Below are 16,463 nucleotides of genomic sequence, written 5' to 3'. Positions count from 1 at the left end.
CACAAAGTTATTATTGTTGTCTTTTTTTTTGCTTAAAGCATATTTATATCTAAATGAAATAACTAGAAAAGTTCATGAATAGCAAAATACAACACGCTGAAGATAACAGAAATCTCCATAGCTACCTGTAAAAAAAAAAAAAAGAAAGCATTTCTTTAAGTTTTCACATTAACAGAGATTCATCGTCTTGGCTGGGAGTGGGGGGAGAGTCCCAAGCTTTTAACCCTTTCGAGTTAGTGCCACAAAGAAATAGAATAATCTGTGCCCCTGCACCTTATTGTGCATGCCAGAATAAAGGTTTTATCCTCAAATATTTGCTGTGTTTCTCTTTTTGGATGATAACCACAGCAGCAGAATACAGAAGCGTTGAATGAAAAATAGACTACTGCAGTTAAGTGATCTTATTTTAAACCTAAAAATAGAATGAAATTAATCCTTGCGCTAGCGAGAATACAGCTTCACTGAAGAATTGTAGTAAGGGTCAAAAGTGATCAGCAATCGCGGTTGCTGTTCCATGCACAGATACTTGTGAAAATTGAAGTGTATCACAGAATATGGGGGAAAGGAGGGGGGGAAAAAAGGACAAAATCCTAAGGCTCTGTGATTGGTGAAATGATAGCACAGGTCCAAGAACTGAAATCAGAAACTTCAAAGTCTGCGTACAGTGCCTTTTGCACAGGTGACAACAGTTACAATACATTGGAGGGTCAACAGAAATTAGAAGGAACCATAAAGGGAGATTTACAGCATGAACCACAAGCGATTTAAAAGAGCAGTAGTGATTTACTGATAATATCTCCAAGACTTAACTGTTGCTCCGATGCAGCTCTTTCTGCAGAGGTGGCCCAGATCAGCTGCAACCCTGTCTATTTTTACATACATTTAAATTAAATAAATAAACAGATTGTCAAATGAGATTAGTTTAAACTATTTCCCCAGATGATGCACAGGCTTTGAAGAGGTACACAGAAATGCTTTTTAAGTATGCACATTCACTCACTGATTTATCTGTGGTCTGTTGTATTTTTTATTTCTTATTTTTTAAGGAAAAAAACGTTTCTTATTTAAGCCTGGATGAATTCACAGGTTAATAATTTCACTAATTCACAATATATGTGCCACAGCACAATGCTATTTTTAAGGTGAGCAGATTTTGCTGCAAGGAATCGGAACAATGCTGAACATAAAAATCACAGGAATACGTACATTTTATCTATTTCTTTTTCTGCCGCTGTCAATTGCCAGAAGCCTCAAAAGCCACGACAGACTGTGACAACTCATACAACAACTAGGTCAAGGAACATAAATTAGAAGTTTTAATTCCATTAAGATTGTTTCATTTCTTACAAAGGAAGCAAACTCTGAACAGCCACAAGTGATGCAGCACTCGGTTTAGGACTGAGCCACACAGCGAATCTTACAGATACAACCACAGCATTTTTTAAGGCAAGGGAAAAAAAAAAGCCGTGCACGATGCCCCATCCTGCAAACCCTGAAAAGAAATCACAGCTTAATGTTACTGAAGGGGTTTGTTTAAGGTCCCGTTGGAAAGGGACGCACACGCGCTGCACCCCAAGCCCGGCTGAGCTCCCCGCAGCACACAGCCCTTCGCACACCAGAAAACACGCTGCGACTACACCCTAAAATCAACAGTCCCAAAGCCGATGAATCAGAAAAAAAAAGATTGACATGGAGAGAGACACTACCTACCCACAAATACATCATCATCTTGAAAGAAATCAAGGGCTCTGTCAGCAAACAGAAGTCTCCTTCCTTCACCAAGTATGTCTGGAAGGAAAACTGAAAACAGTGGGTAGAAAAATCTTGCCTTTTTCTGTCAAGTCCTCAGAGTTTCTTCTTTTCTTATACAAGGTATTTTTTTTGGTTTTGGATTGTTTATGAGGATAGCATTCCTTCAGTGGCTCTTTCTGCGTGTGAAGTGACTTGCTTCAGGCTGTCTTTTTTCTTCCCTTTTTCTCTCTAACTCAGTCTGTCCTCTCTTTACTGTCAGGCTTGCTTAGGTAACAATTCTTGGTGTATCTATTTAATGAGCAGGTCCTCGCACTAAAGGCAGCCAACTACATCGGAGAGAAAGTGGGGAAAAAAAAAAAAAAGAAAAAAATAGTAATAATAAATAAATAAATGGGAATATAGCACTTCCTGATTGTTATTATGGGATCTACAGACGCCCCCTCTGTAGAAATTCATAGGAGGATTTCTAAGGCATCTTGAGGGGAGGGGGGAAAAAAAAAAAAAAGAAAAATCCTCAGAGAATAGCAGGTGACTCCAGTGGCACTCGAGCCATTACCTCTCTCCTCGCTAAAGGACCCAGTTCACAAATCCTGCATTTGAGAAATTTTTAAACTCGGAGTAAAGCTCCTCCAGAAAAGAAAGGAGCGTGTACTGCACCCTGCTTCTCCTTTATCTCTTTAAATGTACTTCAGATAAAAGCCGCATCCAGTCAGGTCAAGGCCTTTCCCAATCTTATTACTCTAACACAAGAGTGTTCAACATACTTTTCTACAGCCATCTACTGACTCCGCGGTGTCATTGCTGCCGCTGTCAGTGCTGCTGGGAGATAACTGCCAGCGCGAGGAGCACCGCAATACAAACACTAAATCAGGCGACACTAAAAGTGTTTGTGCTAATTTTTGGTAGGCTTTTTTTCCTTGCCGTGATACATATTTTAAAGTCAAGCCGAGAAAGAATTATCATTTGTATATTTAAGGGAGGCTGATAAAAAGAACTGGATTTGTCAATCTTTTTTTTTCTGTTAAATTCAAAGTAGTTCATGCAAATAAATGAGTACGCAAGGGGCGCGGGGGTTTTTTTCTGATTGCAGCTTAGACTTTTCTCATTTGCTGCAAGGAAGGATTTTTAAAGCATTTATCTCGGCTCATTGTAATGCACAATATATTTAGTAAATTGGTCATCGTCATCCTCACTCGAGAAAATTTTACAATGTAAAAGGAGCAAAACTTGCTCGTTCCTTAGGCTCTATTATTTGTCTTGAAAATCATCCCTGACCTTGTGAACTGGCAGCAAATCACACTGTTAACACAAGATGCTTTGGGTATTGATGTAGGAAACTACAGCACAGCCTGTCGACTAAGTGCATCAACTACTACAGTATATACAGAATGATTATAAATCAATGAATAAATAAAAAGAGGAGATATTTAAAAAAAAAAAGGCCACGGGAATGAGACTAAACAGAACTTTTGTCTTCTTTTTATGTTTGATTACTTATTCATTATCTCTGGTCGCGGACCGTGCACTTCTTCAGACAAAAAAAATGGTCATTCTTTTTAACTAAGGACTCCAGACAATTTACATATTCAGCCAAACCATACAAGGTAAAATGTCACCTAAATAATTAAAATGCATTAACTAAATTGCATAATAATTCACCGCACCAGGGCAGGTGGCAAAGGGACAGGCACCTTCTGAAACAGCCTATAACAAGGAACATACCAGCAAAGCAGGACTAGGGGGGAGCAAACTAAAATCCATACCGTTAACGGTAATCAGAAGAGTCTTAAAGACTCCTGCACTGGGGTGAACTCAACATAAAAATAACAGCCATGCCACTGAGAATTCAAAGCTGATTTAACAAAGAAAAATAACACAATGCATTCACGTGACACTTGAAGATTTAGATAAAGAAGGTTATACAGATAAACAATTCGATCCACTAAATACTATGTCCAGGCAAAAGGTTGTTGCCCATTTTAGTGGAAGCAAAAGATATTTAATGTACCGAGTATTAAAGTGATAACTTTTACAGTAATGTTCAAGGACAATATAATTTAAATAAGTTTAGTGCTATTTCATAAAGCAAAGCCACTTAGTTCAGAAAGGTAGTCTTCAAAAGGAAAAGAACAGCCCCTTGTTTACAGTTTTTGGTTGTTTAAATCATTGGACAATTGAAGTACCTGCACTCAGCAATCTAACAGCCCTAACCCGGTCACCTTTAAGCTGTACGCTTTCACCTCATTTTGTCTACTGTATAGTGCACTGTAGCCTTCTGTATTCGATTACGCTATAATAAACTTGAAATACCACGTTAGAATGAATTAGATTATACCGGTTAAGCTGAAAATACATTTTCTGATAATGTATCTGCACATCTGCCAGGCAGCAGTGCCTTCTGATCTGTGCACCTGAACTAAACGTTTAGTCTAGTTGATGTTTTAGAATTTTCAAAGACTGGTTAAAGATTTTATTAATATGATAAAAGGCTGTGCCTATTTTATTTTTATAAATAAATTTTATTGCCTATAAATCACTTCTATATCAAAATTTCCGTGGTTTCAAGCATAGGCAGCATATAAAACTTCAGTGAATTGTGTCCCAAGGCTCTCAACTAATCTTTCTGCGTTCTAAATTCTCTTCATTATTAAATTGGTTACTCAATCAATTTTTCATATCTTATTCCTTCAAACAAGTGGAACAGTTTCTAAGGCTGCTACACAAACCCATTCATTTGAAGTGTTTTATTTTTAGTACAGCCATTAAATACTTTGTTTGTTAGATCATCTCTAGTTTCTGCACAGATAGAAAAAAGTGGATAAAAAGATGATTTAAAAGAGGTATATTGCTCGTTTTTTCACACCTATGAATAAAGTCGAAAGCAAAGTCTGTTTGCTAAGGTTAGTTCTTGCATGTTCTGGATTTCTAAGTGGCGTCAAAGAGAGGTAAATGGAAGGTACTGACAATGATCATTTTAACAAAGGACGGTCTAAAAGAGCTGACATGGGGTTCAGGTCAAAGGCTATTGAATTAAATTACAATCTTGCTATTCTTTAAAAGAACAGGCAATCGGAAACTCTGCTCCAAATAAGAGTACACGCTATTTACTGCGAAATTAAGCCCCTTTACCTTTAATGCTAACGAGGACAATCATATGAGGCTTTTCTACAAGGGCACTCATAGGTATTTTGTCTTCAGAGCATGGCATTTCTATACCAGCTCATACCACAGCTTTAACTCTTATAATCAATCAGAGTATCAAGTATTTGCCTACGGAATCACAAAAGATTGGTGAGATAGTAATGGGCGATAACAATAGTTGAGAACAGCAAAAATGAAATAATAAATTGTGTAATAATACTTAATCAAGATTAGTTATATATATACATATATAATCAGCACATCCTTGTTGGCACCTAAACTACTCAGGTTTTTTTTTTAAAAAAAAACAAGCTCTAGATTCTAGGAGTTCCATTACCTTATTGAAGTGGCATAATTCATGGTCATATCTTGGCATATTTATTAATGACACAGAAGATTGGAAATAGCATCAATATTGCTGCTTACTGCATTGAAGATAAGAAAATGCAGACTGAGTTTCTCATCTTGCAGGGTATTTAAGATTCCTAGGAACTGCAAGAGTATTAAAGTAATCTCCGGTGCTAAACGGTACAACCCCTATTTCGCTAGGTGCTACATAAACATAAGGAAGGATCTTGAAATCATATATTTGTCACCAATTGCAACGACTAAATCATTATTGACTTTAATGAGTCCATGTTTTCAACGAAAGTCTCTGTATTTAGACTTTAAACCAGATGGGGGTGTTTAATAGTATTTTTATTAAATGCTTAATAAAGGGGGGAGGGAATGTTGTGGTAATGATTATACTGACACTGCTTTATGCTTAGGCTTCTCCGCCAAGAAAAGGTACCAACCAGGTGCACACTACCTGAGCTGCAACACCAAACCTCACATCCTTTACACGGAGTACCAAAATTAATTTCAAACATTAAGAGAGCTAGAAATATTTGTGTTTGTGCTCAGCTTTCACATCTTACATCCTCGTCTATCATGGCTATTTACTCCATGAAAAACTGCATGTTTAGGAGGTATGGTGACAAAACAAGCCCTTAACCTGCTCTTAATTCACTGCAGTTTTAAGGTGGTCGTTGTTGCTGGGGTTTTGGCTTTTTGCATTTCGGCACAACTGCAGAAGAGCAATCAAAGTGCAACTTTATGCATAGTTCAGCTGGTTTGTAAACTATTCTGTATTTTGACCAGATACTCTTTTTTTTTTTTCTCCCCATTTCCAATTACTTTCTATTTCTTTAGCACATCTGTCTCTTTTGATGCAAGAAATTAGTTTCTGTCTTCATTTGTTGTACAGTGAGTCCAGAATATTGTTCCAGGAAAGCCCAAGGAGCAATCAGCCAACACGCTGGTTACTAGACGTAACAGTTTAAAATATTGAGTCCGGATTTCTGGCTGGCTGATTAACTGTGTTCAGTGTATAGTCCAAAGAGCGACAAGCAGGGTGAAGACAGATGGGGGCTTCACTTCATGAGATTTACATGGTTTATAGTTTCCCTACAAAACTTGTTTTTCCTTTTCTTAGCATAGCAAGATGATGGGGGGGGGGGACATGCTTATTTCTTCCACTGTGAAAATGTTCCATCCTGACAAGACTATTAGGGAGACTAACAAACTATAATTAAGCCAAATTATTAGTGATCATTGTTCGATTGGTAACAACTCAATCCCTTGGCTGTAATTTCAATGGCGGGCGCTGTATTGTTGCTGCTTCTCCGCTGCTTTTAGTGAGAAGAGACTCAGCCAATAGTTCTGACAGGGAAAACTTGGTAGCCATAAGAAAGCCTCACGTACTCTCTCCTGTTTTTTAAGCTGTCATAACTGGGCTTCAGCTTCAGTCCCGATCAGGGAGGATGTCACTATGGGATGATGGTGAACTTGACATTATTTAGAATAAAGACTGTGAAGGGAAAATAACGGCTTACAAAACCCTTTCCCAATGAACTGACACAAATACAGTAGAATAAGAATTTACTAGCTATTAGAAAACATGGTTTAAACTAAATTTCCTGAAATGCTAGTGTATTACTCCAGTTTTCTTTCTCCTAGATAACGTCCAGGTGGTTTTGCAAGTCTTCATCTTGATTTTAGAGATTATGCTTATGCAGATAATAAAAACTAATCTGTTCCAGCATGTAACCATTCACACTTGAACAAAGCAAGCTGGATATCAAATATTGAGTGCTAGTAACAAGTAGCTCTCAATCCAACTATTCCTTGGGAACTTACAGTGGTTGAATAAAACTGCATGAATGAATGAATTAATTAACTTAGGATACTCTTGAGCAGCAAATGAAACTGATGCCATCAGAAAAAAAATTGTCTCTTGGCAAATATTTGCTTAGCTTTAGCCAACATCATCTTTCTACTGCCCATAAAATCTTTGATTCAAGAGAACACAGATAAGACTTAACAATCTCATAGTCATGATGCATTCTTTTAAATACAGTACAGAGTATTTCCACTTCCACTGTTGCATACAATTATATTCTCATTGGGACACATTAATCTCAAACCTGCTATTGCTAACTATCACCTGTGTATTGAAACACATGAAGATTCTCTTTTCAAGACAGCGTACTCAAATTTGCTTTGGATTAAGGTCTTCTACCCAGCAGTAGAGCCAACTAACACTGTTCCTCAGCTAACATCAGCCAACATACTTCTGCTAGCAGAAGCATAAATCAGTTCATATCAGTTGATGTAAGGAGCTGATAGGGCAGGTCAGGGGGATGACACCCAGGTAAAAACCCAAAACTTGCCTCACTTGCCTAATAAATTAATACAAAGTTCTCTCAATGACTTCTTTATTTTAAAGTAATTACAACTTTCCTAAGGTAATATTTTGTTTTTAAAAATGGAGTAGGGGTTAACATTTGATAATCACCACTAATATGATAAGAGGTTGCTATTACCAATGACTTGAGGACTACTTCTCTGTAATTTTCAGTTTATAAGTTTATAAATTGCTTTGTTATTTAGTGCAGGCTCCTTAAATCCTGAAGTCTTTATGCAGTGGATGATAACAAATGGATCAGTTTTATCACTTTTAATAGTTCAGTAAATCAGGAAGCAGCCTACCTTTCAGCAAAGCCATCATATAGAACTTATCACAGCAAACCTATCAGTTGTTATTCCTGACTATACATCTGACAAAACAAATTCATGCTCTGTCTCCTTGTCCCACTTGTTTTTTTACAGTAAGTTGAGAACAGCCTCGTAACTGAGAGTTAATTATATCTCTGCTTTGACTTGGTGAGGTGCACACATACGAACAGGCAGCATGTGCCGAGAGCATCTCTCCTCCTCTGAGGTCGCGACAGTACCACGACTGATGTCAACAACACTGTTACAACAACCATGGAGCAACCCCAAAAATCTGCTCCTCTGCCACCTGAAATCTTATCTCCTTGGGACAAGAGCCAGAATTAGCCCTTCCATGAAGCTGCCCAGGATCTCCACTGTTTTTCTCACAATATCAGAAAGGCCTCTACAACTACTGGTGAAGGCAGGTATTGCCCATCTCCAGGCACGTAAAGTGCTTGATGAACAAATAGACAAAGAGGCTTCAGAGAGGCACTGGAGAAGGGAAGAAGAATGAAAAGTACAAAGGCAAAACACATGGTCATTCAGAGAGCAAATGAGGAAAAGTAATGACATAAGGGAACTCAGATATCTACAGAGACAGAAAAAAGATGACGCTACAGGTGCCAGTCACTCCCAGTATATCACCAGTCTGCAAGAGTAGCTCTGAGTTAACTCAGTTAACAAAACTAGCAAGTTTTTGTACACCACATCACAGCTGAGGAGCGCAAAAACCTAGATGCACAATTGCTAAGATACTTTTTTTTGTTTTTCCCTACCTAGGGTATTTTCTTTTGGTGTTTTGTTTGAAATTCCCATTCCTCACTCTCAAGGAAATCAGAGACTGCTCGAGGAGCTCTAATGGCACCATCACATCGAGAAAAGAAAGCTGTGATGCTGCACTTCAATAAATCAATGCCTCTTTGGCTGCCTTCCAGACCACAAAAACACTTTGGGCATCTTTGCCTGCCTTTCATTTTGTGTCTTGTAGGACTCTCTCCATCATCTTTATGTCTGCATATATTCTCCATAGCCCTTTCTTATTTTCGGCTTCTACCTTGAGACTCACGAAACATTCCCCTTTAATAGGTCTCAGACCGTGTTTTTCCAGAAACCCTTCACATTTACTGGAACCAATACTGTATTAATGACAAGCCAGTAGTGAGAAAATAGTTTAGGCTGCATCCATGTTTTCTTAGTATGTGCAATGTGCTATATGGAGACGTATGCCCAAACCGGCCGATTATCAGAACTGATACCAAATTAATTTGAGTTCACTTTACATATATTGGGAAACTTATGCCCATCAGTTCAGACAACACACGAAGAGACAAAATGAGATGGAAAGTGCCTCCTGGGAGTCTGGTAGAGAGAATGTCTTCTTGTCACCTATAACATACCTGTGACTGGATCTGTATGCAGTTATCAAAGGTCTGTTCTTGATGACACCAAATGCTTAAAAGTACAGACTCACCTCTAGATTTAGAACTTCTTTACACAGGACATGGTTGCTTTTGAAGAATGGCTATTTCTAAAAGGAAGTTAAGCGCAACACCCAACTACGAAAAAAGAAATACTTGTGTCTACACTAATGCTGAATATTTCAGGAGCTGTAAATCCATTCTGCAGGTAAATGCAAACAATATTGCCCCAAGAAACGCACCGAGACAGACTTTTGCATTGCTTCCCCCACCGTGCTACCAGTTGATAACCAGGTCATTATGCTCCTCTTCCAACATCCCCACAACAGGAAAGATTCTTTTCCTGGTCTCAAAAATTTGGGGAGTACACAATTTACTGCAAAAGGTCAAATTTGTAATACTTTTAGCTGAATGCACCAAACATTACCGAACAGGTCAGTCTTCTGATTCTGTACCCTTCTGCACAGCCACCAAAAGGCCACTAAACTAGCCAAAAAGCAAACAAACCTGTGCGCACCTTAGTCCACCGCATTGCTTTCTCGTACTATCAGAAGTTCCTTCAGCTAAGTGGAGTTAGAGTCTTACAATTATAAAGTCCACTTATCATATAGCTCTTTTCTTTTGTCTGTAATCAAAATACTCACGGTATTGACTCCTTACATTAGCTGTCCATTCTCTCAGTTATTAAATTGACTGCGCATTAGAGATGCCACGCTTGCCTCAGACACTCTCCATTAGGAGGGATTCAGCCTGTACACTAAATATTTAATCTGTGCTCTGAATCTACGTATTTTCTATTTTCCTAAAGGGTTCATGGTTCATATCAGTTGGACATTTTACCAGCAAAAAGCAAGTTTAACCATTTCCAACTGCAAATGCACACGTACCAACACTGAAACAAAACAGATTACCCTATTCTGAAAATAATGACGTTCTGGAAATATAATGATACTGAAATCAAAATGTAGATTCCTCTGATAGTATAGAGTGGAACTGCTCACTCTGAGTACAGGTGAAAACTGAGATGAACCATTTTCCTTCGGAGGGAAATTCCCCAGTAGCATGACAGGCAGTGGTAGTTCTTCACTTTACCATCTTTCGTTACACACAGATCACTAAGGTGGTGGCAACGTTTTGATGCAGCCTGAGATAACTCCACAGTTCTCAAAAGCGCTCCTTATGACACAAGGTTGTTGATCCTTTGAGTTGGACTAAAAGAGAGCATCAACGAGTGGCAGAGCAAACATCTGCTGCTTTTGTCTTCAAAGAAAACGATGCACACAAGAAAAAGCAGCAGTTTCTGTGACCACAACCTCAGGTAACACCACTATCACTTTTCTCTGGAACTACATTAGTCTCAGTTGGGTTCCACACAGAGTAAATTGCAAAAGACTGATCAAAGGCATCACAGTTTCTTACTGTTTTTCACAGAGCAAGACCTTGCTAAACCACAGTATCTTTGCAGTGTGATCACTGCAAATAAAAAATATTAAAGCAATTCAAAAGGTACTTTGATTTTTTGACATAGGAAATTGAACGTGCCAATATGGAAAAGCCGCAAAGAACATTCAGAGATGCGTACCTGCTTCTACTTAGTTAACGTATCCAAAATACATATTACATGGAGCAAAGTGCTAACTAGCAAGCACTGTTTTCCATTATGATCTGCACTTCAAACAAGGAAATTCTAAACGAGTTGAGCTTACGGTTGCAATTCTTTACAGGCAGATAGACTCTTCGGCTGCAGTATCAGACCGCATAAAAGCCCATATGGTTGCTCAGTGGTGATATTTTGCATCATTTCCCTCTGAGCATTACACTCAGATGCTCTCTGCACAGTAAATGAGTCTTTACACTAGATAAATGTTCTGAATAAAGGTCTTCCACAATCACAGATATTCAAACTTTCAAGTCAGAGAGCACAAACACCTAATTAAATATACGCTAAATTTTTCTTAGGCTAAAATACATCTTTTAAGACTATTTCTATGATACAGCTTCCAATACTGTTTAAATTCTTTAGACCTCATGGCAAAGGAACGAATGTGCACTCCCTGTGCCTCCAGCACTAACCTACGCCAGCAAAAGGCTGAGCCATAGAACTGACTGAGTGGATCACACAAAGCACTATTGGAAGGGCAGAGCAATGCATCAGTACTGCGCTTTAGTTTCAGCAAGAGAGCAAAATAAATGATGCAGGAACGTGCCAAGCATTCGGGTGGAATTTAGAAAAAAAAAAAAAACCCACAACAAAAAAACTCAAAAAAAATCTGCTTTTGCAAATTTGTAATAATGTAAAAACTGTTTGTTTTAACTGAGTTTTCTCCATGTGATATTGCCATGCTAATTATAGGATGATTACAGTTGCTTTTTTTTTTTTTCTCTTTTTAATAATTTCAGCATTTTCCAATGCTTTCAAAATAATTCTTGGATGATTCTGAATCGAATGTGGAAATACTGTTTCATTAAATATATTGAAAAATGAGATATTTTTTTTTTTTCTTTCAGCCTTTTCTAAAGGTCGGACCAGATGACCTTTGAATGTCCCTTCCAACCTGGGCGGTTCCATGGTTCTGTGATTCTTCAGAATCACCAACGCTACCCTGAGAATACCCAAAAAGGGTACAGAATGGAAATTAAATTCTGTTTTCAGATCAGTTGTATTTATAATGATTCCAACTGGTCCTTCCTGGAAGGTCTTCTGGGAGCCTGATGACTAACAAAGCAGCTTTCTGCTCACAGCCGCCAGCGCGGCTGTATCTGGGTGAGATCTTTAACACCTCTGACTATATGCACCATCTACCTTTCACCTTCTGAATACGAGTATGCAGAAGAACAGCGTGTGACTGCTTAACAGCATTGTACAAATTACAGCTATCAATGCATAAATTTATTTATTAACAGGGCTTTTTAAAATTCTCAAACATTTTGGATGAGAACTTGACTGACTACAGCAATCATCACGGATACAAGTTTTGAAATAAGTAATTACAGAGGTGTTAACAAGATGGAGAAACTTTTCCTTCTAGAATTTCAAGCATGAATTATTGGATTTTAAATGCACCTCAGTCTACACTGCTGTGTTACTCCGGTCGTTTACCGAGGTTTCGCTTGCAAGGCTCTGAAAAGAACTCTGGTGACCAATTTTAAGGTTTTCAGATGCCTCTGTTTTCACTGCCCTTCGGTCACAGTTAGTTTCTCATTCCCCACAGTTACTGGAGGCTGTGGAAAGAGACCTCTTTTCACTTCACCTTTCTCCCCAAAATTTCCATATGGTTTAATTTTTCTCTCCTCAGTCCTTCAAGTGTGTGTCTGCTGAAGAACACTGCCCAGCGCCATCAGGAGCACAAAGCAGCAGCTGAGAGGTGGTGAAGATCTCACTAATGCAATGAAGAATTTGTCACAGGAGCATTTTAGTAGAATTTACTTCTAATGATTCTTAACAGCCTTTTGAGCTGAGTGCTGTTCACTGATTCATGAACACTACGGCCCTTTCCTGTCACCTCTGGTTTCATTTACATGAATCATTTCTGGTCTATATAATAACTTTCCATTATATGTAGCTACACTTGCTGGAGAGTAAAGTGGGAATGAAAAAAAACCAGCAAAAACAGATAAGCTTGAAGTCTAAGATCTCAGAAGAAACACAGGGGAGTGGGTTTATTACATTAAAGTCAAGTAGGTTATCTTTGGTGATTTTTATAGATTTTGCTTATCCACCCTAAAAGGAGCACACACTTATTATAGAAAGTTCAAACCCTATTTCTATGAATAAAAACAGAAGCCAATGTTTTCCCTATCACTTTATAATTTCCATCATGCAAGTCACAGCCTTCTACAATGGTAAAAGTCTTTCTGATAGTTAAATATAACCCTATCACATTATATCTTATTTAGCATAAGTCTCTTTACAAAACAAGAAATTGGTGAGAAAACATTTTTTTAATTACTTCGGGTCAGTCAGAGGCATCATAATTGTAATGAACTGAAGAGAGCGCAGAAACTACTCCTCTTTTTGCAGCGATTAGATCTGAAAACTACATAATAAGCATCGTTGACTATTTTCAAAACAGAAAGAACTGCACGGCTTTGTCAATACACAATGACTGCTCTCATGTGAACATGTGAAAGAATTATAAAGGATGGATACATACGAGTTTAGAAAAACTTCATTATATTTAATGACTGATGAACATAGAAAATATTTTCCTATCTCTCCCTGTAAAATAGATGCTCTGGATACAAGATCATTGTAAATGAAAGAAACCCCCACAATCCTACAGTGAACCCCACATTTCCATCTAACCACATGGCTGAGAAGATGACCAGCACCCAAGATCCGGCCATGTCAAGGGCTTAGGGCAAATTAAGTTGGCAAGTTTATAATCTTTCCTAAATTTACGGGCTTTGGGATTGTTTGGTTGTTTGTTTGTTTTTTATTTTAAATCAAAATTTAAAATTGAAGGAAGAATAGTAAGTAATTACAGTAACACTCCTTTCCTGTATTTTGGACTACTAATTTGCAGGCAAATATCAAAACCTTTTTTTCATTATTTTTCAAGTTACATGGCAACTACACTTAGATTTTAAAACTCCATTTTAGGGGAAGCAGAACAGTGGACCAGGTATAAGACATCCTTGAGCGGGGAGCCTAGCAAATGAGTTAAATTCAAAATTATAAACTAGCTTTTCAAAGGCATCATTACAGAACGTGCTGTTGGGTTTTTACTCGGGCTGGGCGCTGCGACAACTTCACGTGAAAATTCCTGAGAGTTTTCATTAGGGAAAAAATGAAAACCTCAGTTACAGTATCAAGAAAAAAGAACAGAGGGGTGTAGCATAGAAGTTGTCAGAGCTATATGATCAGAAGCCTGAATTTTCTTTCCAGCATCTGCAGCTTTTACTTGCAAATGGTATATGCACAAAAATGCCCGGAATTATCAGTAAGCAGCAGTGCTTACAATACCCTCATGCTAAGAAGCAAACAAATGATTAGTTATCTACATCATATAAACAGAGGGATACAGTTGCGATTGCCATCATTTGATCATGAAAAATTGTAGGAATAAAACAGAAGATTAATGCAATCTACCTTGAAATTTCCAGACCGTTGTGTTAGGTAAAAAAACTACACAAGAAATCAAGGATGTAACTGAACCATAAACTACTTGGGGCAAAGGTGGAACCTTACTCTGGGCTCGTAAAGTGCTTCTAACTTATGGTGTTATATAAATGATTTTTAACAATAGCGAAAACAGTTGCAGAAAGCAGTAGTTTAGAGAATGGGGGGAGAAAAGGAGAAATGAGCTGATATCATATGAAGTAATCTATAGTATGTAAGGAAAAGATGAACCAAAGGAAATCACTAAATCAAGGTAATAAAACTATTAATTATGTGCTCTTCGGAGGGCAACTGCTCTCAAGTAAGAAAGCGACCTTGAGATGAAGGCTACTTTTTCCCTTCCAGTATTGTACTCAAAGAGATCTTAAGAATCCAAAGGAAGAGACAAGTACTGTATGAAACAGAAATACCATAGATTGCCTCAATGAATCACAGAATCACAAGGTTGGAAAGGACCCATTGGATCATCGAGTCCAACCATTCCTAACACTCCCTTAAACCATGTCCCTCAGCACTTCATCCACCCGTTCCTTAAACACCTCCAGGGAAGGTGACTCAACCCCCTCCCTGGGCAGCCTCTGCCAGTGCCCAATGACTCTTTCGGTGAAGAATTTTTTTCTGATATCCAACCTGAACCTCCCCTGGCAGAGCTTCAGGCCATTCCCTCTTGTCCTGTCCCCTGTCACTTGGGAGAAGAGCATAGAGAGAACCTATAAGCATAGAGAGCACACCTGTATTTTTGCCCATTACCTATGGAATAATAGTCCACATGGCACTTGGTTGCATATCTGGAATACATCTTAGCCAACCCTTTATGTAAGGGCTTAAATTTCCAATATTTGTGCAGCATGACAAATTCCCGTGACATGCTGCACTTGGTTTTTATATCTCCCTCTCCTTGTCTAAGCCATGCTGTCTTTAAAGATAACAGAGGTGATCAAAGCTTCAAACACGCAACAGCAAACACATGTGGGGGGAACAGCAAAACATTCCTAAGTCAAGGTCAGCTTCTCCCAGGATTGAGAAACAACAAAGATGTAACAAATCAGCAAAGCATTTTCACCTTTCTCAACTTCCCGGTTTATAAACTGAATCTTCTAGGTACAAATGCTACAAATATAAAAATACCCACTTATTGTTTCTTCCAGCTCTCAAAATCAAATTTTCCCCCCAGTCTGTGCTGAGATTGGTGATTTTCCCAAGCCAGGAGCAGGACCTTGTAATTGGTCTTTCACCTCTTGGAAGTCTGTGGCATCTAAAACACAAGATCTTTCTCAGGCACGCAGTCAATACATAGAGCGAGGGAGTGACCCCACTGCAGTGACAGAGACTGGGGATATTACGATGGTGATGTGCAAGGATTTCATCATCAGTTCCTCCCTGTTGTTATTTCTGCTTTTAATTTTTAGTATGACTTGGAATATCTTTTCCTCTTTTCCTCTGGGAAGTCCATAGGTATTGACATGATTGTCAAGTCTTGCTCTGCCAGTGTAACTCGACAAACAAACTTTTCCATACTTGATACAGATTAAATACATTAAGAAAAAATCCGTCTGCTTTTTAGGGAGATTATTAAGGTTTTATAAATAAACAGTAGGACTGAGTTTTTTTCTCCAGGTACAACTAGCATACAGTTTGTGTTTTCATCCATACTTACAATTTATGTACAATCCTATTTTCTCTACCTACTATGTAGGGTTTTGTCAACTGCACTTAAACATTAAAAAAGTACTTTACAATATGAAGTAGTTAAAACTAGCAACTCAGCAATAATTTCTCAGCTTGCGTATGCCTATTTACCTTTGCAGAAGTATTTTCACCCCAATTAAATGAATAGGGCAAAGAAAAGCAAAATAAATCCCAAATATAAGTAACAATGACAGATTATGTCTACCTTTTCTTTTTTTATTTTATTTTTTTTAAATCGTTTTTTTCCTACAGCAAGGCAGCAGTTTCCCAAGACTGTGAAGAGGTGGGATTCTCAGCAATTC

General features: G+C 38.1%; 1 protein-coding gene across 32 annotated transcripts in view; it reads right to left on the bottom strand.

Annotated features, from left to right (window-relative positions):
* The window catches only part of RBFOX1 (RNA binding fox-1 homolog 1), a 1,213,941-nt gene that overhangs the window by 347,399 nt on the left and 850,079 nt on the right, over positions 1–16,463 (bottom strand). The window contains exon 1 of one of the 32 annotated variants that reach the window (XM_054080155.1): positions 1,711–1,865. The exons of the other annotated variants lie outside the window; for them this stretch is intronic. Coding sequence (XP_053936130.1) covers positions 1,711–1,728 — 18 coding nt within the window. The 5' untranslated portion in view covers positions 1,729–1,865. Of the gene's footprint in view, positions 1–1,710; positions 1,866–16,463 lie in introns of those variants that run through there. 32 annotated transcript variants of the gene reach the window in all.

Source organism: Cuculus canorus, chromosome 15, assembly GCF_017976375.1.
Source record: "Cuculus canorus isolate bCucCan1 chromosome 15, bCucCan1.pri, whole genome shotgun sequence".
Classification (NCBI taxonomy): domain Eukaryota; kingdom Metazoa; phylum Chordata; class Aves; order Cuculiformes; family Cuculidae; genus Cuculus; species Cuculus canorus.
The sequence above is the reverse complement of the archived record's forward strand: the minus strand, read 5'-3'. Positions and strand labels throughout refer to the sequence as shown.